This window comes from Zootermopsis nevadensis, unplaced genomic scaffold (genome assembly GCF_977971745.1).
Source record: "Zootermopsis nevadensis isolate Lab colony 2312 unplaced genomic scaffold, Znev_1.0 Znev_ptg000024l, whole genome shotgun sequence".
NCBI classification, from domain to species: Eukaryota; Metazoa; Arthropoda; class Insecta; order Blattodea; family Termopsidae; genus Zootermopsis; species Zootermopsis nevadensis.
In genome coordinates, this window is record NW_028259156.1 from 7,000,399 (window position 1) to 7,022,470 (window position 22,072).

At 39.8% G+C, this 22,072-nt stretch overlaps 2 protein-coding genes across 6 annotated transcripts in view; one reads left to right on the top strand and one right to left on the bottom strand.

Moving 5' to 3' along the window:
- The window catches only part of LOC147872771 (uncharacterized), a 113,142-nt gene that overhangs the window by 1,196 nt on the left and 89,874 nt on the right, over positions 1 to 22,072 (bottom strand). Inside the window, exon 1 of one of the 5 annotated variants that reach the window (XM_087354773.1) lies at positions 523 to 658. The exons of 2 other annotated variants lie outside the window; for them this stretch is intronic. The gene's annotated coding sequence lies outside the window, so the exon portion shown is untranslated. Of the gene's footprint in view, positions 1 to 497; positions 659 to 22,072 lie in introns of those variants that run through there. 2 more of the 5 variants (XM_087354772.1, XM_087354774.1) reach the window with 2 other exon arrangements.
- LOC147872772 (ribosomal protein S6 kinase alpha-5-like) lies at positions 16,119 to 20,408 on the top strand. Its single transcript, XM_087355414.1, has 4 exons — positions 16,119 to 16,317; positions 18,976 to 19,032; positions 19,836 to 20,045; positions 20,269 to 20,408. The coding sequence occupies exons 1-4, from the start codon at positions 16,275 to 16,277 to the stop codon at positions 20,406 to 20,408; spliced, it is 450 nt and encodes a 149-aa protein (XP_087211540.1). The 5' UTR covers positions 16,119 to 16,274.

Here is a 22,072-nt window from a genome sequence, read left to right on the forward strand (position 1 = left end):
TATTTACTCGACGATGAATAATATCCAAGAAAATTTTTATTCAAATGACTCTTCACCATCGTCAAGAAGTTTTTGATCTGATATTCTTATATTTCGCTGATTACATTATTTTTTCTCACTTCAGATCAGAATGTTGGCCACACTAAAATAATTTTAACTGCAACGCTGTTTATGGTTTCCTACCGTCAGTTCTGTATTTCATTCTTCGCTGTAATTCAATTTATCTTGGGCCACTTTTTTATGTTTTAACTTTCATATCACTAAGAAAAATTAACCCCTTCCAATCCTACCAACGTGATTATCGCTCAATTCTACCCCATCTGAATAAATTGAACGTTTTAACTACAGCAGAGTCCCGATTAATCCGTTTCCTGTCCCTGAATATACGAACAATCCGTGGTAATCAAATCAGTTTAATCGGGTGATACTTACAGTTGCAACTAAAATTTTTGTTCTATAAATTTCAGCATCGAAAGGGTTAATTCCACAAAACTTACAAGAGAGTAAGGTCGATATACTTGCTGTAAATTGGAGTCAAGACGCCGCTCAGCTACTAACGACCGCTTCGAACACCACCACAGGAAGAATAATTTCGCTCGCTGGTCTGAAGCTAGCTCAGACCAGAACTCCAGCTTCCCATCGGTCCGCGGTATCTTATCACGAGCTTTATTTTCTGAGTAATTAGAAAGTAGGAATAAGATGAAGGAAACTGTACACCGAGGAGTTATATAACTTGCATTCGTCAATTGATAAGATTAGAATGGCAAAATCATTAAACATGAGATGGGAAAAACCTGTAGCTATATTCCGCGTGACCAGAAATGCGTACAAAGTTCTGATCGAGAACCCGAAGTAGAATGAGAGAACAGAAGACCATAAAAGACGAATGGATCATAGAAAAAGGAGGTGAGATAGGCTTATGATTTATTGTTCGTGTTGTCCTTTATACCGTGTAATTAATTAAGCGCCTCGCAAAAACTCTGCTGGGGGGAGAACACGTCATCAGAAATTACTCAGCTTTTCCTTGTACACTCTCGGGTGTGGAAAAAAAATTCAGTTTCGGCCGTAGAAACTGCGTGTGCCTGCATCGCTCGCGTCTTTTTACTTTCTGTGGTTCTTACGATACATTTCATGAAATATGAATGTTATTTTCTGCAAATACCACCGGTTCTGTCGACCCCCCCCCCCCCCCACACACACACACATACACACTGATCACGCTTTGCCATCTCTTTCGGAATGTTCCGGCTTGAATGTTAACATGTTAGATAATTGATTTGCCGTGTTGCATAAAATAAGGAGACGGTCTTTTGTATTCTTCGAGTGTCTGTAATTGTAATGGAGGTCTGCTTATTATTTACCATCGAATGCGGTTTTGTTAAAAATTACAGTTCATTCCGCCGTCATTGAGTCAGTAACGAACACGTGCTTATTCAGACGGTGCAGGGATTCCACTTGCGAGCTATAAGCAGGAAGACCATTCAGATCTGCTTTGCTCGCTGTGGTCTTAAGCATTCAGGCTTGGAGATGTCAGATACGACCGATGGCGGAAATGACGCCATTTTGGAAGTGCAACGCCTCAGAAACTACGAAGTTTGCATACATCGACGATAGTCTTCAATGTTCAATTATGAGTACGCAATTGTTTAGGTAATTCAGTAGTTCTTTGATAAATTTAGTGGAGCAACACGAAACAGTCAACAATTGTTAACACAATTCTCTGGCAGGGCACTGCATTCCCACCTTACCAGTCTGCTTACCAGTGCTACATAACCTAATTCTGTTCTGCGTACGATCCCAACTCCTGTCTTTGATTCGCAGTAGGTCTAGTGAAAGTACGCAAGTTTCCGAAGCCGTGGCTCGGTGGATGGTAATTTTCATGTACGACAGTTGCGTCTTCTTCGGCAAACCACAACATGACAGTTTGTTCAAAAAAAGTATCATTAAAGTTTACGAAGTTTTTCCCCTTTGCCTTCGCACCGCTGATTCATAAAAGCGCCCCTATCGAGAATCGTATCGCTTTCATTGGACGACGAGTGTTTCCTACAGAAGAACGAGTTTCATTTCTCGCGATGAATCGTGTCTCGCGCGTGGGTTTCGTCTTGGATCACAGCAAATGCGCATTCATTGTCGCGTTGCATCCGGCGCTCACTTGTCCCAGAGATAAATTCGCTCTCGGACCAGAGACGATAAGACTGGCTGGCGTTCATGTGTTATCTGTTCTACAGGCGAGGCTACGCGTGTGTGTGTGTGTGTGAGCATTGTTTGAAACTAAATGAAACTCGAAAGCGTTTCGTGAAACTGGGAAGCTTCTGTCGGCCGTGCATAATGGAAGGCCCTTCCTGTCAGTACTTCTATCACCGCACAATTCTTTATGATAAGAAATTTTACGAACTAATAATAGACGAAAACAGTAAACCTAAAAATTTGTTGAAGAAAAATACTGAGAAACGTGTGCATGTGTGTTTATGAGAGAAAGTAGCAGCGATTGTAATAAGGGGGCATGGAATATAAGCACACTTTCAGCAGGTCTTGACTCCATAACAAAGGATGGGTGTGGTTCCTGGTGGAACCAGCCTTCTGCCCAGCACAGGGCATGAAGCAAGACCGACAGGATTATTTGAAACATTTTTGAAGTGGTATGCGTTAGATTAAATGTATTGAGATAAGCAACATCTGTGAAGGACTGATAGCAAGTGAGTATGAAAACGGCCAAACGCTTTGATAACCTACCATGGTTCGTACCTCTGTCGGGACCAAATACGCAGAGTTGCTCGTCATATCTGATGACGTCACAATTCTTGTCATTACTAATAGTTTGGCCAAGACGATGCCGTGGATGTCGGATTAGATCCAACGTTAGTGCAGTGGATGATCCAATTCGCTTCAGGACACTCGAAGTTCACATTCAATATTTGCACTGCTTACAGGAAATTAAGAGGACACTCCACTTCTCGCCTCATAATTATTCCATCACCTTGCTTCCGCTCGCTTCCCACAAACCCCCTCACCACTCCATTAATCTGATCTGACCTCACTGACCACACTTCCAGCAATTCAGTATCCAAGGTCAGTGGAAAAGGTGAAGAATGAAATAAATGTAGGGAAATGTGTTTTGATTTTTATGAAGTCGCTTGGCAGGACCATTTTTGTTTTGGACACAGAAATAAATAAATAAATGTTATTGTGTTCAAACACTTGATGATAAAAGGGAATATCAGGTTTCTGTGCTGCTCCGCGGTATGGATTTTCGCCCCAAGACATCAGCACAGGATGGAGGAAATAGAACAGATGAAGCCATTTTAATCTCTTCCGAGCAAACTTCATAATCATAGAGCAATGCTAAATCACATACACCGCGTTTTTAAGACGTGCTTACTGAACTACGTCAGCGCTTATTTTGTCGCCTTATCTATCAACTGGAGCCCCTGTCACTGCTTACGTTACATTGAATCACAATGTATTTATATGCATTTGCTTTCATGCGCGATTGACAAATAACTACCCCCTAAGTTAAAAACTCTCGTAATTTCAAATAAATAGCTCGCAGGAATAAGATGTCAAGAAACTTGGTAAAGAAACTTCATTAGGCCTAACACGTAAACGTGTCGGTCTACAGTTTCTAACAAATTTCTGCGAAGTTTCAGGAGAAAATAAACTACTTATAACTTGGTTTCCCGCCAGTCGCAAAAAAGTGCTAAGTGCGGTCGTGGGTCTTCAGTTGTTTGGAATCCCTCAACACAGTCAGAAGAGTAAAACCCAGAGATTTGTTGTAAGAAATGGCGCCTTACCCGATGAACATTTAAGCCACCTAAAAATATTGAGTTATTAACATTAGATTCTACACCGATGAGGCAATATTATGCTGAAGAAATAATTAAACCGATCGTATTATGAATGACAAAGGTCTTAAATGTCTTGTTGAGAGACTGAATTCAATTTCCTCACAGAAATTCAAAAAACTGAGACAAGGACATTTGCCAAATGGAATTTGAGTTAAGTTAATGTGTCATGTATATAAAGACGATTTAAATTATTGAAAGGCGCGTATGAACACGCTTCATTTAGACGTAGGTTAACAGTTTACATGTTTATATAAATTCGAGTAGTCTTAAATGTGGATGGCGTCGCTTTGTATTAGCTTAAGTGAAGGTCCACACACGCAACAGAAGACTGAGTTTCGTCAGCGTTATGACAGCATTTGGCCGCTGATATAATTCTTTAGTTGTAATTGACCGAAATTTTAGTGTTTAAGATTAGAACACCTAGACACGGTTTTATGGAACTAGTTTGTACATAAATAGTCAAGATTGCTGTTTTGAAGAAAATATTCTACTTCCTTATGAAGTAATTCGCGTTAGATTATAAACCCTAACTACAATTAACGTATTTGAATTTACTATATATATTGGTATTTTTGGGCGACTGTCGTGATATTTCAGTAACGGGTCGCCGTTAAACACCAGGCCTCCCGCGAGTCTCTAAGTAAGGGGACTTATCCGGAGTCTTAAAGTGTTGAGAACACGGAGTTTGTCAGACACGCGGAGACGTAGCCAGGGGACATACGGTTTACGATTGTAGTTAAAGTTTAAATGTTTATCCTTTTCGAAGGGAAAACGAGAGTGTTATGAAACTTAAGTATCTTTCGTTTAAAGCGACACAGTTTTGTTTCAGTCGCACATTTCTGAGCGTCTAAGACAAGGGAGGATCTACTCGTGCTCTGCGCTCTGCCGACGGCTTCTGTTTCGCGTCGAAGGGCAAAGGACGCTGACAGGATGTGACTGAGACCTGTCGCCTAGTGACAGTGACTGACTGAATATTGGCGTCGCACGCTAAGCAAATTCCCGCGATAACAGGTCCCAGATTTGAGTAATTTATGGGAACCTGACGAGAAAAATGTTATCGCTCGTCGTGAGAATCTTGCAGCATTTTCTGGGAATAAATGATTCAGGGAACCGAAGAGGATAGAACATGAACCAACGTAAAATTTCTTTTCGTGAACGGAAACATTTTATCGCCCGAAACTCAGAACAAAAGTTTTCTAGAAAACTAGTCTTCGGCATTTGTGTTTTATCTATTTATCCAACTCCCCGTTGTAAGGAACGGCAACTCAGAACGCAAGGGTAAAGACGAACGGAACTGCGGGGTTAGTGACTTTAGAAGAAATGACGTAGGCACTTGCAGTTGGGAATTGGTTCGGCGTGATTAAACTGAAACTTAGAGACATTACGTCTTCTGAGGTGTCCATTATTGCTGTTAGATCCCAATAAAATTGGAATATGTCGGCAGATGCCAGTAGACTACGCGTCATCTAATTTCATGAGACTCCGTTCAGCAGTTAACGAATTTTTATTTACGAAGAAGACTGACAGACAGAAATGACAAAGATAAAAATCACACTTTTGTAACTGGACGAGAAACTATGTATACCTATCGATATCCTTCGTTGTTAGGCGACTCCGGTCTTTTGTTTAAATATTTAACTTTTACGTAACCTTCTGCATAAGAACCGTGGAGTGTTATTAGGCCTCGTATAATTCAGTCAGCGGCCTGTCCTCTAGGACAAGGAGGAGACAAAACGCAGTACGCACAAAGAACATGAAGTTCTGCATCTTTAAGGACGTGCCCTATCCTCTAATTCAGTCAGCGGCCTGTCCTCTAGGACAAGGAGGAGACAAAACGCAGTACGCACAAAGAACATGAAGTTCTGCATCTTTAAGGACGTGCCCTATCCTCTGTTCCTCTAACCCTGAATTACCAGCGCCACCAACATTAACCCCCTCGCTCTGTCACTTACCTGAATTTGTTAGTTAAATTTTGTTAGTTGTCCATGTGTACGAGGTGCGATCGGAAAGTTTCTAGACTGCGCCTATAAAAACCCGTACACTTATATCAGGTATTAAATTCATCCATCACCCTCGAAGTAGTTCCCCTGGGAGTGAACACAACGATCCCAGCGCCGCTGCCAAGCCTGGAAGCATCCCTGGAAATCTTTCTTTGTCAGCCTGTCAAGCACCATCTGCGATTCTGCCTGAATCTCTTCTATCGTCTTAAATCTCCTTCCCTTTAGCTGAATTTTCATCTTCGGGAAGAGGAAGAAGTCACACGGAGCTTAGAAAGGAAGGTGGGGTCGGTTCTTGCAAGATCTTTGAGCTCCTGACAAACGAGAAGTCGATTCTGCTTCTGGTCCTCAGACAGGATGCGTCGCATGTAGAGTTCTTCCTTTAGAATCAGCTGACAGGTCCCATAGCCTATCCCAACAATGTCGCACAAGTCGTTGATGGTACGACGTCGATCTTCGTGAATGGCCTGCCGAATCTTCGTAACATTTTCGGGCGTTGTGCTCGAAGATGGTCGTCCAGAACGCTCGTCATCATCGACAGAGGTTCGGCCATTTTTAAAACGTGAATGCCACACAAAAGTTTGTGCACGACCCATTGCGGACTCCCCAAATGCTTGCTTTAGCATTTCATAGGTTTCCGTAGCCGTTTTGGCGAGTCTTTGGCAAAATTTGATGCACACTCTTTGTTCATGAAAATTCGCAATCGCAGGAGGGTCGGTGTAATGCACTACCAAAACGCCCGTAACTAAGAAGCAAATGCTAATTCGATGATGCCGGCTGGCACACTGATTCACTATGAATGTAGGCCGCACCCCCTAAAGGCAGAAGCTCGTACTACATCCGGTTCGCCCGCTATTGACACAGTCTTGAAACTTTCCGATCGCACCTCGTACATGCATACTTAAACAGCGGCAACCTGTATGAACCAGAAATGCGCACCAGAACTTCCTGGCGTAGAGCAACTTCACATTAGATCTTTTGTGTTTTGATTGTGGTCTTCTGCTTTATCACGACGTATGAGAACACGTTACAAACTCCACTGGCCTCTGCTGGACGGTCTTCGTCAGAAATGTGATACCAAAGTCAGGATATCTAGGTATTAATTTGTTTTTTCATATAAAAAAATGCATTGGTGACAAAGATCACCAGGAATACGTTCTTGCTCAGGTACGTCGGTGCCTGTCTTATCCATTATCTATTCGACGTTCTGTTGCTGTCTCGTGTGTCTGAGACGTAAAGGATATTTTAACTAAGATAATTAAGAATAAATGGGCGTTTTTATCTCTCTCTCTTTCTCGTTAATTAGAATTTCATATCTAAGACGTCAAAAATAATAGAATTTTTTGAAACCGATGATGGTTTATTCACGTGCAAATTCCTACTTCATTTTCAGCTAAACAGAGGAACATTGTTCTAGAAGCCTACACAGATTACCTGTTTAATTAGTTTAATTAGTGGTTAGCGTGCTCACCACTGGACCCAAGGTTCGCGGGTTCTAACCCGGCCGATGTCGATGGATTTTTACGGGTGATAAATATCCGTAGCACAAACTTCCTTCGGAGGGGAAGTAAAGCCGGCGGTCCCATGTCGAAGATTTACGGCATGTGAAAGAACAACCTCACGAGCATGAACGAGATGTTTCGTAAACAAAATTCAGCGGCCATTTCTCACCCAAGTCTCTCATGATTCTCTACTAGATGGCTCTGGCAGACAAAAACCAGGATTGAGTAGAAATTGTGCAGAGGCAGTGGGCTGGTAACGCACTACTCAAAAATGCAGAGTTAAAAAAGACAAACAAACCTCCGAAAAGGAGGCTGCGAAAACCCACGACTAGGTTGAAGAGCCAAGGAACAACAACAACAATTAATTTAATTAGTTACATCCCCATCGATACATATTTTCAAAAAGTCGCAGACTTTCATGAGACCGTGTGTGACTTATTTGTCCGATTAACCTGAAAATGTGAGGTGGGTCGGTAAAGACAGGTTATGAACTGAATTTATGTATTTCATACCAAGAATCCCGTTCATTTTGGTGGTGATTTTAGGGATGAATGCGAACAAAATTCGTCAATATTGTAATATGAAAATCATAGGCGAGAACGAAGGGACACAGCAAGAACCAAGGACTAACGATGCCAGGGACACGCGAGATGATGACGCGATCATCAGATCTCATCATTGTAACCGGAAGAATTAATTAGGTTAGTCCGTAATCCATTTTGCTGGCTTGCTCCGGTCTACTTTTGCTATCACTTGTTTCGCGATGTGTAATCAAAACTTCTTGCACGTTTCGTGTTTCAGTCGTGCGTGTTGCATAGGTCTAAAGCCACTTAAGTGCAAGGTTCATGATTAAGTCTCTTTCGAATTAAATCACGCAAAATGACGCTGTTTGATAAAGTGGGCTTTATGCACTCTTGTTGCCAGTATTATTCGAACTAGACAGCGTTTCGTGTCCGTCCATCTGAAACTTCCAATACGGACGTACCTCCCCATTACAGATTCATTCTATGCACTTTATGTGGACATGATGGTTATAAGCTGTCGCCCTTTCGGTATCACTTGCGAATAACCCTCCTGTCTCATGAAACTTCTGGTAAGAAAATCCTTCCAGCAGGGGCAGAATCGGCTCATATGTGTCATTAAGTCTAAAGTTTTCGAGGGCGTGTCTAGAAGGATCCAGTTCTTTTCCGTTCAGAGTATCACATTTTCTCAGTCTCTGTTAGAATTCCTTATCATCCCCCGAGGTTTACAAATTACTGTAACTCTAACCCCCGCGCTTTCTTGCAACCCAATTGGCAGCGAGGGAATGTGTGTTGCATAACCGCCAGGGTGCGCACTTGTGTCTGTTTCTATCTGGGATTTGGTGCAGAATTTTTATACAAGTTCTCTCTTCTTCTTTGTATTTGTTTCGTGACACGAGTTACAGAAAGCTGTTGGCTCCTCTCTGTAAAAGAGTTCTGCGAAAGTCAGGCTTCTAACTCTCACATCACGTGCTTCGTGTTTCTTGACAATCGCTGCCACCGTCGGATGTCCATTGTCACTTCACTCGCTCAGAGCCACGTGCGTTGGAACAAAATACATATTTCGCGTCGACATATCGATTATTTGAAAAGTATCGGCAGGAATTGTGGCAGCTGTAATTAAGGGCCACACCATGAAGTGGAGTAATTGTTATTAGGACATCGACGGGAAACTGAATAATTTGAGGGCAGAGAATACAGAAAATTTAATTCATAAAACTTCAGTAAGGGATTGTTTTAATAGGAAAAGTGCACAGGACATAAGCAGTAAAGAAAGTAAATAATATAATATAATGCAGGGGTTCTCATCCTTCTTCGCTGGCGTACCACTAATTCTAATTTAACACATTGAATATACCACTAAACAAATGTGTTCAGGAAAAACTGTTATTTATGTTAATTTTGATTTTTTTACATAGTTCGCGTACCACCAGTGATACACGCACCACAGGTTGAGAAACTATATAATGTGTTCATTTTTTTTTTAGTGTTCTGTCTGACGACAGGTCCATATGAACAGGATCCTTCCATCCTTTTCTCGGACTGGGACCTGTTCATATACGTTCTTGGCAGATGATCCAGAAGTGGTTTGCCATTGCCTTCTTCTGTGTGTGATTGGAGTAATTGTTGAGATGCCACGGAGAAACCGGGGAAGCCCCCGGAGGAAAACTCCGTGTTGCCTAGACCACGGCCTTGCCCAACACAAGTTATAAATTCGGGCACCGCCGGGAATCAGTTGCTAAATGTTTAAGAATTCTTTCGGGGAAACTTTCAAATAAATTTAATTGTTCAGTCGTATAAGAATGGAGTAGTTATACGACGTTTCGAGAACTTTCTATACCTCCATTATTAGAGTAAAGGAGCCAGGGACAGCCTCAGACATTTCAGATATCCACTCCCCGCGTATACCTGAGTTCAGAAACTGTTAATATTCTCTAAGAAGAATAACATTTAAATATGTGAACATTTTAACGAAGTGTTATTGATACTTTAATACTGTTAGTTGTTTTCATTTCTTAAGATGTTAAATAAAATATACACATTACTAAGGGTAAAAGGTGGCTCCGGAGGTTTAAAATGTAACAGCAGATATGGGACGGACTGGCTGAAATGTAGCCGAAACATGTAGCATGGATTTTAATGCAGATAGATGGCACCAGTGTGACAGTAAGTCTATTGCCAGTCTAAACGTGGAACGGTGAAAATGTAACCAGGAGAGCAGCGAATAGTTTCGGAAATTAACTCTGAGAATTTATGAGATTTGATAACCGTTGTAAGATAATGCTTCGAAATTGTGCCTACACTAAGCGTCGTTACTTCGAAGTCGTGAGGTTACGTAACTGTGGGACAGCTAAAGTAACAAGCGAAACCAGAAAAAGTGTGAAGTCAGTGGACAAGAGAGTACAGATCAATAGTTAAGAACACCTGTGCAAAGATTATCAGACTGTGTTCAGTGATTGTTAATGCAGGAAGTAATATCCGCGTGAAATAGATCTATCTTTGGTTAGGAACCACGTTTTAGTAACCAATTACGTCACGATATAAACCTCTAGAATCTTCTTATTGTATTAAGAGGCTGTAATCTTTATTCCAACTGGAAAATTCTTAAGGTCGTGATGTTAGTCGCTATTTGAAGAACGTTGCGTCATCATTACTTCTAATGACCTGCCCTTCTTATGCGCCAAAAATTGGTCAGAGGACACACACCTCAAAGACTTTTTTCTCGTTCGTTACCCAGAACACGTTATTTCCAGAAACGCAGGGGAGCTGTGAATCTACGTGCTCTCTGCAGCGAGAGGAGACGTGCAGTAGGGACACAAGAACGTAGTTGAAAGCAAAAACAAACAAACATGAACCATGGTTGCAAATTCAAATCACTCGGAGCTTTCTGGAACACTTCGAGAGCTTCGCTTGATGTTGAAGCCTGTCACTAGAAATTGGAACTGCACACAGAAAAAGATGGTAATCCAAAGCTGTAGTAAGCAACTTGCTCCGTCTTAATTTCTAAGCACGTGGGATAAATGCAGTCCAAAACTGAAAACGTCTTATAAAATCATGTCGACGGTGTACGTGCTCAGATAGACCACAACCATCGCGTGCTGTGTTCTGGGCATCACGCAGCGGAAATAGGAAAACATTTCTCAGAAGGTTGAAGAACGTTCTTTGTGCGTCTTCATGGTAGATGCAGGTGGGTTTGTTATTTACGACAGATACTCGCTAAATATAAAACCCGAGAATGCAACTGACCGTCAATTTGTTTTATTTCCTTGTCCGGATATAACTTTGTCGCCCCCAGGTAACCGCCGGTAACCTAGGTACGTGACCTAGTGTCTTTATATTTGAACGACCGAAGTATACTTCCTTGGCATTTTCAGTTTCAAAATGGAGTCTGATTTCTGTTCTGCGCAAACAGAATTTGGCAATATTTGTCGTCCCATGTGATATGAGAAATATCGAAATCAAACCGAAGCCAAGACTCTGGTTGACGGAAACTTGCAAGCAGTTCGCGTAGGCCCTTGAAGAATTGAGCCCACTTCCGTATCTGACGTCAATACCAAGCCGTTCCACTCTGAGAAGTCACGTGACAGTTTTTGTCTCGTAGGCCTATCAGGAAGCAGTCTACAGAACTCGCACCACTGCACGAATATTTACGTTTGCACCCTTCTGAGTCAAAGAGTGCTATATATTTATTTTTCACGTTCGTTTGCAAGTATTTCTAGTTCCTTTGTGTACGTGGCTCAGTCAAACCTCTTAAGATGATTACAGGACACAGGGCGAAAAATATCGTGTCTACCTTTGATGTTCCATCAAAACATTTAGAAATTCGGGCTTCCTCTGCCATCTTTAAAAGTACGCTTTGGCGACCACAAAGGACTATTAACGTAACCTAACCTGACCTAACGTAATAAAATTCAACGAAGTTCACCTCTTAATAGTCTCAATAGGGTAATAGGTTTAAAGCATTAGTATTTTGATTAGAATATTAGACCACCTAAATCGAATTGTAATTTGTATTTCCATATGCAACCACCTCACATTTAATTATTTATCTCGTAAAATTCTTTATAGCCAATTAGTTCGACTTCAGTACTTGTTCATCAACGCGATACATTACGTTAAATTTGCACTTGATTATGCGAATTACAGATGATTTGTATTGACTGTAATTTAGCGTACAATATATACACAATGTATCGTTTTCATGAACACGTGCTCAAAATGGCCAAATTGCCGAGAGGCGTAAGCACGCTAAACAAGTCGTGTTAGATGAAAATATAAATTGTAATCTGAATTAAAGCTAGTCCGATATTTCAATGACTATAATGTTGGCTTAAAATTGTTTTTGTGTTGTTACGTAAATTTAATTTCAACTCGGCCCATTTTCTATGCGTTTTCATGGATCCAAACTAGACGACGATCACTTGATTTCACTTCCTTCCCAACCTACAATTCACTGATCATTTGGCGTCATATTGCGTGATTCAGACAGCTGAAGGCGCTGTTAAAACCGTATCATCACGTGACGTGATGACTTAGCCTCAGTGTCTGTCCACTGACCTTCGTTCCGTTGTTGCAGCAACCTGTAGCGGACCGCCGCGGGTTTTCCGGTGGTCACTCGGGCCCCGGGTGATCCGCGTGGTGCCTCGAGTTGCGCACTCAGAGCGTCATTGGCGTTTCGCTGGGAAGCAGCTTCCTTAACAGCGGTCGCCATTTTTCCGCCAGTTTCAGAGGCCGATACGGACCTAAGAGAGCGAACAGGAGTATTTTCGGACCTCACTGAACGCAATTTCCTATCGCAAGTGTCGCACTTATAGGTAGACTCGCCGTTTAAAGTGTAACAGGAATATTCTGCATCACTCACTCGCAGGCACGACAGATGAAATCTTGCAGAGCAAGGCCCACTACAACGGAGAAACTTCTGTTTCCCATAAAATGACTTCTTACAAATGTCACACGTATCTTTGCTGGCAGTCATGCCAGCAAATAAAAGCTGATGCTGAAGGAAGACTAAATCCGCACTGGAAAGAGTACACCACAGAATAACACAGACAGCAGGTAGCGGAGCACGGAGCGAACACGTCTGCTCTCCACGAAGGACAGTTAAGTAATATGATTAATAATATTTCTGCAGCAGAAAACAAGAAAAGTAAATAATGAAACAACAGTTTCTGATTCTTCGGAAGACTCAAACACGGGAATCTGCACAAAAGACAAAGATACTAACAATTAGTTTAACTCATGTTTATATACACTTCATTTCCAAATAATTATAAAAGTGTAGGTAAAATTACGAATGACCACATTCCACAAGAATAAAAACATCTTGCAAATATAAAAAGACTCTGTTATATACAGTAGGAACAATAATGACCCAAAATAAGAGCATTTTATACTAAGTATTGTTAAATATTAAATAATGTTATAAAAGCGGCTAAAAATCAGCATTACAGTAGACGTATAGAAGACTCAGATAAATAAAAACAACTTGTAACTTAATAAACAGGGAGGAATTTCCTACGCCATCTTAATATGACAGTAGTGACACCACTGAAAAAGAAAAGTGAATTACCGTGACAAAATACAGGCCAAGTTTACTATTAACCAACTTTCCTTAAGTGTTTGAGGTTAGGTTATGTCGAAAAAGAACAATTTGGCTTAAAACATTTTATCCACTGAAGATACAGCATTCAGACTAGCGGACAATACTGAAATCTATTAACCACAAAAATTCATATTGCACGAATATTCTGTATTTTAGCAAAAGCTTTTGACTCTATAAATCATAAAATGTTGTTAAACAAATTACATTTTTATGACATTCGAGGAATAGCTGAAGAATGGTTCAGGTCCTTTCTGACAGGAAGGAAATAAAGGGTTTAAGTAAAATCACGTAAAAATAATCAGAATTTTTTCTCAAACTGGAGAACAATAAAATATATCAATTAAATTCTATGGCCATTGCTCTTTATAACATATAAATGACTCTCCTCCAGCACCAAATAACTTAGCAGAACCCAAATGATAACAAAGTGTATAACAAATAACTCACCACAACACGTTTCAAGTACTCGTAAACAAGAGTTACCAAATTGAAGACCACCAAAATTTGGCAAAACGTTGATTAACTGACAGAGTAGAATTTATTTCAATGTCAATTACATTGGCGTGACAGTGATTTAAAGTCAACTACAGTTTTACAGCACATTATAATCACAGAAGAAAGCATCAACTCTGTATTCCCAATAAGTTAGAATTTAGGGTGATTTTAATTTTTTTCTGAGGAACTGATGGAGTGACAAAGGAGAAAGTATTTGTTGCTAGCTTAAATTTCTTTACGTCATGATTCCAACTTTTTATAGTGGATGGAACATTATTAAAACTTTGGTTTCACTATAGTAAATTAATTTCTTTATTTGCTGAGGTTATTTGTAGGTTATGTTTGTATCTGTATCCGTAGACATCTGAGATTATTTGAAACTTTTATGCTGTCCACTACAAAATGATTTTAATAACACACAGAAATTGCTGGATAGGGAGAATATTAAATTCCTTAAATAATTCTTTTGGATAGTTTTCTGCTGTCTACTGAGTTTCCCCAGAAAACAATGCCATATATCACGATGTTAATTAAATTTGTTTTGTCAAATTTTAATGTGCAAGTTAAGTGAAGCATATTAAGTAGTTGCAAGAAAGTAGCATTGACACTCAACACACTTTACTGCGTATATTTTAATTTTATAATTAACAATGGAGTAATTTGGAAGGGATTTATCTAATATAAGAAAAACATTCATTTTACAAAACAATATTGTTTGATCAATGACTGGTGAGAAATCTGAAATTGTATCTGTTTAAGAGGTTAGGGCTCGTCCATGTGAATGCACATTCTCATCAGTGAACTTCACAGTTTCAAAGTAATTCTGCTATACACTGCGTCAACACAAGGAATAATAATCGGTTTGACAGACCAATTTGTAGCCTCTTAATATATTTAGAAGAGCGAATATTATTCTGGCATCAGAATGTTCATCAGCCTACCATCAAGTCTCGCAAATCTTATAGATAAGACGGCACGAATTAAAGTAGCATTAAGGGTTAAAAATGGCTTATGTCAAACGTAATTCTTATTGACTTATCGTGGTTTCACTGCATTATCCACCTTTTACTGACGTAATGGAAACTTCAAAGCCAGTGGTGTTAGGATGCACCGCTATAAATTCACACTTGCCACAGTTTTAGGCAGCTGGATTCCACACAGAAAGAAAGCTGGTTTGAATAATCACGTCACCAAAGTATTGCAACTTTTCGAATCCTGTCATAAGACAATTTACGTGTTCATCGCACGTAGTTTGAAGACAGAGACACCGTGAAATCTACAAAAACTAAATGTCTCGAAAGTGTCGTTCCAGGGTAATAATAATGTTTAAATACACGACCTTATCTAGGTTTATCTGCACATCAGTCCTTAATCGGTTTATACAAATGTCTGACTAGAATCTTCTCACGAAGGGAATTCGTGGCGTTCAACAATTTATGGGGAATGGCCAATTCTTTCCGATACCTCCCCACTAGATATGTACGATCATAACCTCTTATTTGAAGACAATTTATTAACCCCTGTAATTTACTTCGCGCCGCAAATAATTAATAAACCTAGATTTATATTATCAGAAAGAAAGCTTTTTAAAGCTATACACTTAACCCATGTTAGATCCTTTATGCATTTTTTGTTTAAACACACAGAATTTAATTGTGGGTTTAGACATATTATCACAACAAACAACGATTATTTCTCTAAACAGCATTAGAGAAATCATCTTGGCAATGGATACACGTTCTGTTATCTGAGACGCAGACACATCATTTTTAAAAATTATTTTGACAACTTCCGTGCTTAAAATGGGTTTAAATAAGAATACGAACCATAATCATTAAATCCGCAAGTCCACACGACCTTAAAACTCACAAGACTATCAACGACATATTTACTGTCGTCAAAACGTTATATCTATAAAAACCTCACATTTGGATTTCATATGTCATTTAGATGCATACATAACCTACGATAATTCCAGGTCGTCTTGGAAAGGAGCTAGAAAATTTCTAGTTATATACGTACAGGCAGTCAGAGATTAAAGATGGCCTACTCTTCTTTCAGACGTTTAAAACAATTGAGTCACACAGCGTGCTTCAAACTTCTTTGACCGGACTTGCGTTGTGATACGTCAGTCATATTTTTGATTGCAACCTGTGCGAACCGTTAGCATTTCTCACAGTCAATTTCAGATTAAAAACTATATAATAGTGCATTTAAGTCATTTAGTTAGTTTTAAAATAAGGTATTTAATCTGTAGTTTTCTTAAAACAGTGTTTAGTGTAAAAATTTGTGAATAGTGAATTACAACAGCAATGGATATCATGGAACCTGATGTTGGCTGTTATTCAAGTACCGGTATGTAGTATTCATTTAAATGTATTTATTAGTTTCTAGTTTATAAACGATGATAAATATGATTCTGTGTCTTACTTATTGTGTCGAGAGTTACTAGGAATGCCAGGCCTTTCAATTGATGATTACGGTGAAATTACATTAAACATTTTATTACGTAACTGAATTCTATTTCCGACGTTTAGATTGGATGATAATAATAAATCACTTGGGAAAAGGTTCTGACAGATGTTCAATTATGCAATAAGCAAGATTTGTGACTAATAATGCACCAGTTATATAATAAATTCAGAGAGAAAATTGTATTAGGATAAGGTTATGTTTGGCTTCTTCCCTGTGTTTCGTTACATCACATTAAAGCCGGTCCATATAGGTTTTTAGAACTTAACACAAATTAAATAAATTCCCGTGTGAATTGTATATTTTCTTCTGGAGATGATTATCTCACGGGGAACAATTACTGTGACAGAACACAAACACTCATTCATAAAAACTTCCTTACAATTACTAATTTGTTATTCACTAATAATCTTATCGTCCGAAGTTACATGATTTAATCTGCTGATAGCACACAAACAAGTCTTCTGCATTTTGTTAGTTTTCGCACTAGCATTGAACAAAATATGGCCAAGGCCTCCAAACACCGTGGCCCTAAGGCACCGTCTTACAAGCCCAGAGTTGAATGTCTCATAAACAAAGTTAATCTTAAAGGTGAGCGTTTTCATTTTGTAGTAGCCGTATTAGGAACAAACCAGTGGATGAATATTGCCTCTTTAATAACATTTACAAACCCCAGTTTTTTCAGAAGGTCACTGCCACGACACAATCATGTCTGTACTCTGATTATATTTAAATAAATCTTTTCTTACCGTGTATTGCATTTAAAGTTAGGTAAACTCTTTAACCAAATGTTCCCATTCCGAAGAAGATGGAATTAACAATCGGAACTAGGATAAATCATATTGGGATGCTATTGAGTTTCTGACAGAGATTTATACAACAATGTGCAGTTGAAAACGGTCTGTGTCCTTAAACATTTCGTTTTAATTCTGTTTTACAAGGAATGATTCAGCATTGCCTTTAAACAACAGACTGTAAAGACGTGATGTTTTATATAGACTTTGACATATTACTCTACTGCGATCACAGTTTTGTCTTACTATTATTTTTCAATTGTTGCCTTATAACGATGTTAAATATACGCGTATTTCACTGGCCTGCCCATATACAAGCATTTCATCGGCACGGCGCCTCAAATTGTCATGATGCCTTTTAGATTCTTTTGCGAGTTTGTATTTCTCGTCTTTTAAAGCACATCACCTGTCAGATTGCAAGTGTCACTATCCACTTTAAGCGGAAGACAAATTACAACGAAGTGAAAACTGGCATTGTTAAGCATTCCTTCAGTTCACACCCGCGAGTTACAAACATAATAATTTCCATCCAGCTGACAAACTACTCTGCATGTGTCGGAGTAGCTAAGTTCAAATGGGCTGTTTATGAATAATTATATGCAGAAATTAATATTATTATTTGTAGGATTCGAAGTTTTCGCAGTGCTGATTCTGAAGAAAACTGTCTTCTGGATTGTAGCGCCGTGTAATCTGGTAGATGGTTAGTGACGTTTCAGAGGTCCTTGCTGCCTCCATCGCCCTGATTATGGCGGCAGCAAAGACCTCTGAAACGTCGGTAAACTTCTACCAGATTACACGGCGCTACAACCCAGAAGACAGCCAACTTAAAATATTATAATTATTCCAGACTTTCAAGAACAAATTTTAGTCTCTCATTTCAGGTTGCACGAAGCTCTTGATAAGTGACTTCCGTATATATCACTCAAATGACAATGCACTTTAAGCGGCTAAAAATATAAATAAACACAGCAACGCAGCTGTTCTGCAAATTTACAAATATAATAACATAATTAAACTGTATAATAACGCCTACGTATGGCAAATATTTAATATACTGCATAAGAGTGGGGTTAGGAACTTGAGAGGCCGGGAAGCAGACAAAACTATCTGAGGGGTAGTTTCCCCCTTGATTACAATAAACACTATTTTCAAAAGGCGAATTGCGAGGTTTAAAATGTAGATTTCAGCCTCCGTAGCCAAGCGGTCTGAGGCATGGTTCTCGTTGTTGCGACCGTGGGTTCGAGTCCCACTCCAGCCATGGATGTTTATCCGCGTCCCTTAACTTCCAGTCTGGTGGATAAAGAATGACCACGGAGGGCAAGGCCTTGGTATCTTCGTAAGACTAACCCCGTAATGGGGGTGGCGAACAATCCTCAGGATTGTAGAGTAAAAAAAGAGTAAATTATTTTAATTAAGCCTGTAGATTAAAGACGGGAACTGAGCTAGCTCAGTCAGTGCAGTGACTGACTGCGGACTGGACAACCGGGATTCGATCCCTGACAGGGGCAGAGGATTTTTCCTCTAGCCCCTCCGTAAAGACCGGCTCTTGGGCCCACTTACCACCCAGCCTCCTCTCCAATAGATACCGGGGTACTGAGCACTCACCCCCATCTGGTGCCGAGGTTAAGAATAAGTAGGAGCTATACCTCGTCTCACCCCACCCAAGCGCCTACATGGCGTGCGGCAGGATACCTTTACATTTTTATTGTATATTAGCACATGCCAATAATTATGATATTTGTTACAGGGCCTCAACATGTCCGCCAAAACGACTTCAAGATCATCAAACGTCTAGGAGCAGGAGGTAAGTACAACTTCCTGTTAACAGTCGGCCGATTACCCGTGCATTTCTCTGCTTACAAAACACGGACCTGTTTTCTGCATCATTAATGCATCTATTAAGTAGGCAGAGAAGAAGATCAGCATTTTAGAGCGTCCTTCCTAGCCCATGATCAAGTGTAATGCAACTTAATCGGCAGTGAAATAACAAGAAAGACGTGTCTGTGGCCTATTTTCTCTTATTAATGTTATCGTCATTCTATTGTCGCGTTCTGGTTTACACTGAATCGAAATGCCGTAACATCGGAAGTGATAAACACGAGAAGAAGTTCTTCTTATGCACAATGTACATTTCCTTTTACTTTAACGAAATCAGAATTAGGGATCTTAAGAATTGTGTAGGCCATATTCTGCTTCTACTCATGAATGCTAAAAAATTTTAAAAGGTGGATCATTTACGAAATGCCAACATTTAATTGCGGAGACATTTAAAAACGCAGTTAGAGTTAATCAAATTATGCAGACAGCTCGCGAATGGGTCAAAGACCACTCCAAGTAAGCACTTTAACGATAAAAGTTGCAATCATGAAATCTCACAGACCTACACGGTATTTCATCTTCTTTCTGTCACCACGCAGGAAACAATATAATCTAGTAATATCCTGAGCACAAGGGCTTGACCTGCCGGAGAGAGTTTTAGAGCTTTTAAAGAGAAGACGAACCACGTATTTATGAATTTTATATTCATCGCGAAGTTTTGGTATCGAAAAAAAAAAGCCCGTACCTGTACAGATATCAAGATGAAATACAACTGAGATTCTGTTACAGGGTTTGGCGAAGTTTACCTGGCGAGGAAAAAGGACGGCAGTGACGCCGGTAAACTTTACGCAATGAAGAGCATGAAGACATCACTGAAGAGAAAGGAAATCGACCACGCGTGGACGGAGCGTCGCGTGTTTGAAAAAACACGTGACTGTCCGTTCCTAGTGCAGCTGCACTACGCGTTTCAGTCGAATGAACGCCTTCATCTCGTAATGGGTGAGTACATCAAACGAAACATCACAGTAACTAAATGTGTAAGGTCCTCATACGTACCCCGTTTGCCGAATAATCCTTCGCTTTCCGCTAAATATTTCACTTTTTAGTCTTCTGCAGAGCTTCGATTTGTAATTATACAGTTGACGAATTAAACATACAATACATCAACATTCAGTGGCCTAAGAGTCCTCACAACAACGCGACCTCGTCTTTATTGTTGCAGATTACGTCGCAGGAAAAGACTTCGTTGAACTGCTGGAACAGCGAGGCAGGCTTACGGAGAATGAAACAAGATTCTTCTCCGCTGAAGTAATCCTGGCCCTCCAGCACCTGCACGAGGTAGGCAACCAGCACTCCCACTGAACAGCATAACACTTACTGACTTCAGGGCTATAGAATTCTCTTCAAATTCCCTTTATTTTTTCACAGTACGTCGAATCATTTTTAATTTCTGTGAGAAATATCTAAATTCACAACAAGTGCTAATACCTAAATTTTAGCTTGTTTCTTCTGAAGAATGCTCCCAGGATTAGTAAGCAAGGACTTTGGTTAGTTCTGTCATGTCTGAATACTTAGCCGCCAAGTAATTCTCCGTAACCAGAAAAGTTCATTTTACAACTTTCATATCTCTCAATTCAGTGTAATAGAACATTCATAATCATAATTTCTGTAGTTACCTAAGCTGAAACATGAGAAATAGTTAATTAAAATGCACGGCGTGTAATTAAGATCGATCTACGAAGCCCAATGCCATTTAACCCATATACTAACATCGTCTTTAAATCAACTGCAAAGAATACATAATAAATGCACATATCGAAAATGCAAAATGCGTTTCCTTCTCCCCACTGCTCTTGAGACGTGTTCATTTGTTTCTTTCAGTTGGGAATCGTTCACCGGGACGTTAAGCCGGAGAACATCCTTCTGGACGCCGCGGGCCATGTTCTTCTGACGGATTTCGGTCTGTCGAAGGAGTTTCCGTCTGATCAGGAGGTAAGCTTAGTGCCAACCGCTTTATTCTGTCACTTTAATTCGCTGACTTGGCTGGAATGTAGCGGATGAGTGGATCTCTCTCTCTCCATCAGGGAGTAACTCTTTGAAGGCACTCAGACTATCAGAACAATAAAAATGGAAATATCTGAAATGTGGGCACCCATATTCAGAGAGCACTTCTCTTGTACTTACATTTAACAGGGACATCGCAAGTTCTCAGATTCTGAGGGTTTCAACTAACAAGCGCAGATTTTATTACCTACAGCATTGCATGTTGCCTGTAATTTGCTGTTTAAAATTCCACAAATACTTCCACTATTAAGTATCTTACCCACTTGCAAAACATTAAACATCAAGATGCATGGTTTTACCACGTGTTTTGTATGGCTGTGAAACGCGTGTCTTACTTTGGGCAAGGAACTTAAATCACAAATGCTGGGACCTAGAAAATACGTGAAACATTCAGCACACCGAGTATTCCTAATGGATAAATTTTCGGAATTACACTGTGCCAGTTAAGTAGGGCGAAAAGCAACGCAGACACATATTTGACGTTGAAAGTTTTTGGAGAGTAAGAAAATGGAAGACCATGAAAAAGACGCCAACACGCATTACGTTGGAAAAACATGTTATGACGTCAGAAGACGAACAGGCCTGGGTCTGAAGTGCATCCTTGGGTGTTAGCAATCCTCAAAGTTTTCTTTCTTGTACCACAGTTAGGGAAATGTTTCTGTGTCTCATTTCCTGTCACATGTAACTTATTTAAAATCTTGTTTTTATCAACAGGATAAAAGAACGTACTCCTGCAGCGGTACTCCAGAATATATGGCCCCCGAAGTAATCCGGCAAATGGGACACGACATGGTAAGTGTTTTCTTCCATGAAGATGTAAAATTTCGTACTTTCACGTAACTGAGACAAATACATCATCCCAGTGGAATAATCTGAAGGTCCGTTACAACAAATATAGATTCAATAATGAGGCAAATATTTCTCATATCTCACACAGAAAAAGTAACATTAAAGAGTAACGC

Excerpts from the sequence above, each read along its gene's own strand:
- LOC147872772 (XM_087355414.1), top strand. The coding sequence starts at position 16,275 with ATGGATATCATGGAACCTGATGTTGGCTGTTATTCAAGTACCG. Across the intron at positions 19,033-19,835 it reads CAAACGTCTAGGAGCAGGAG|GGTTTGGCGAAGTTTACCTG; the intron begins GTAAGTACAACT and ends ATTCTGTTACAG. Across the intron at positions 20,046-20,268 it reads ACGCCTTCATCTCGTAATGG|ATTACGTCGCAGGAAAAGAC; the intron begins GTGAGTACATCA and ends TTATTGTTGCAG.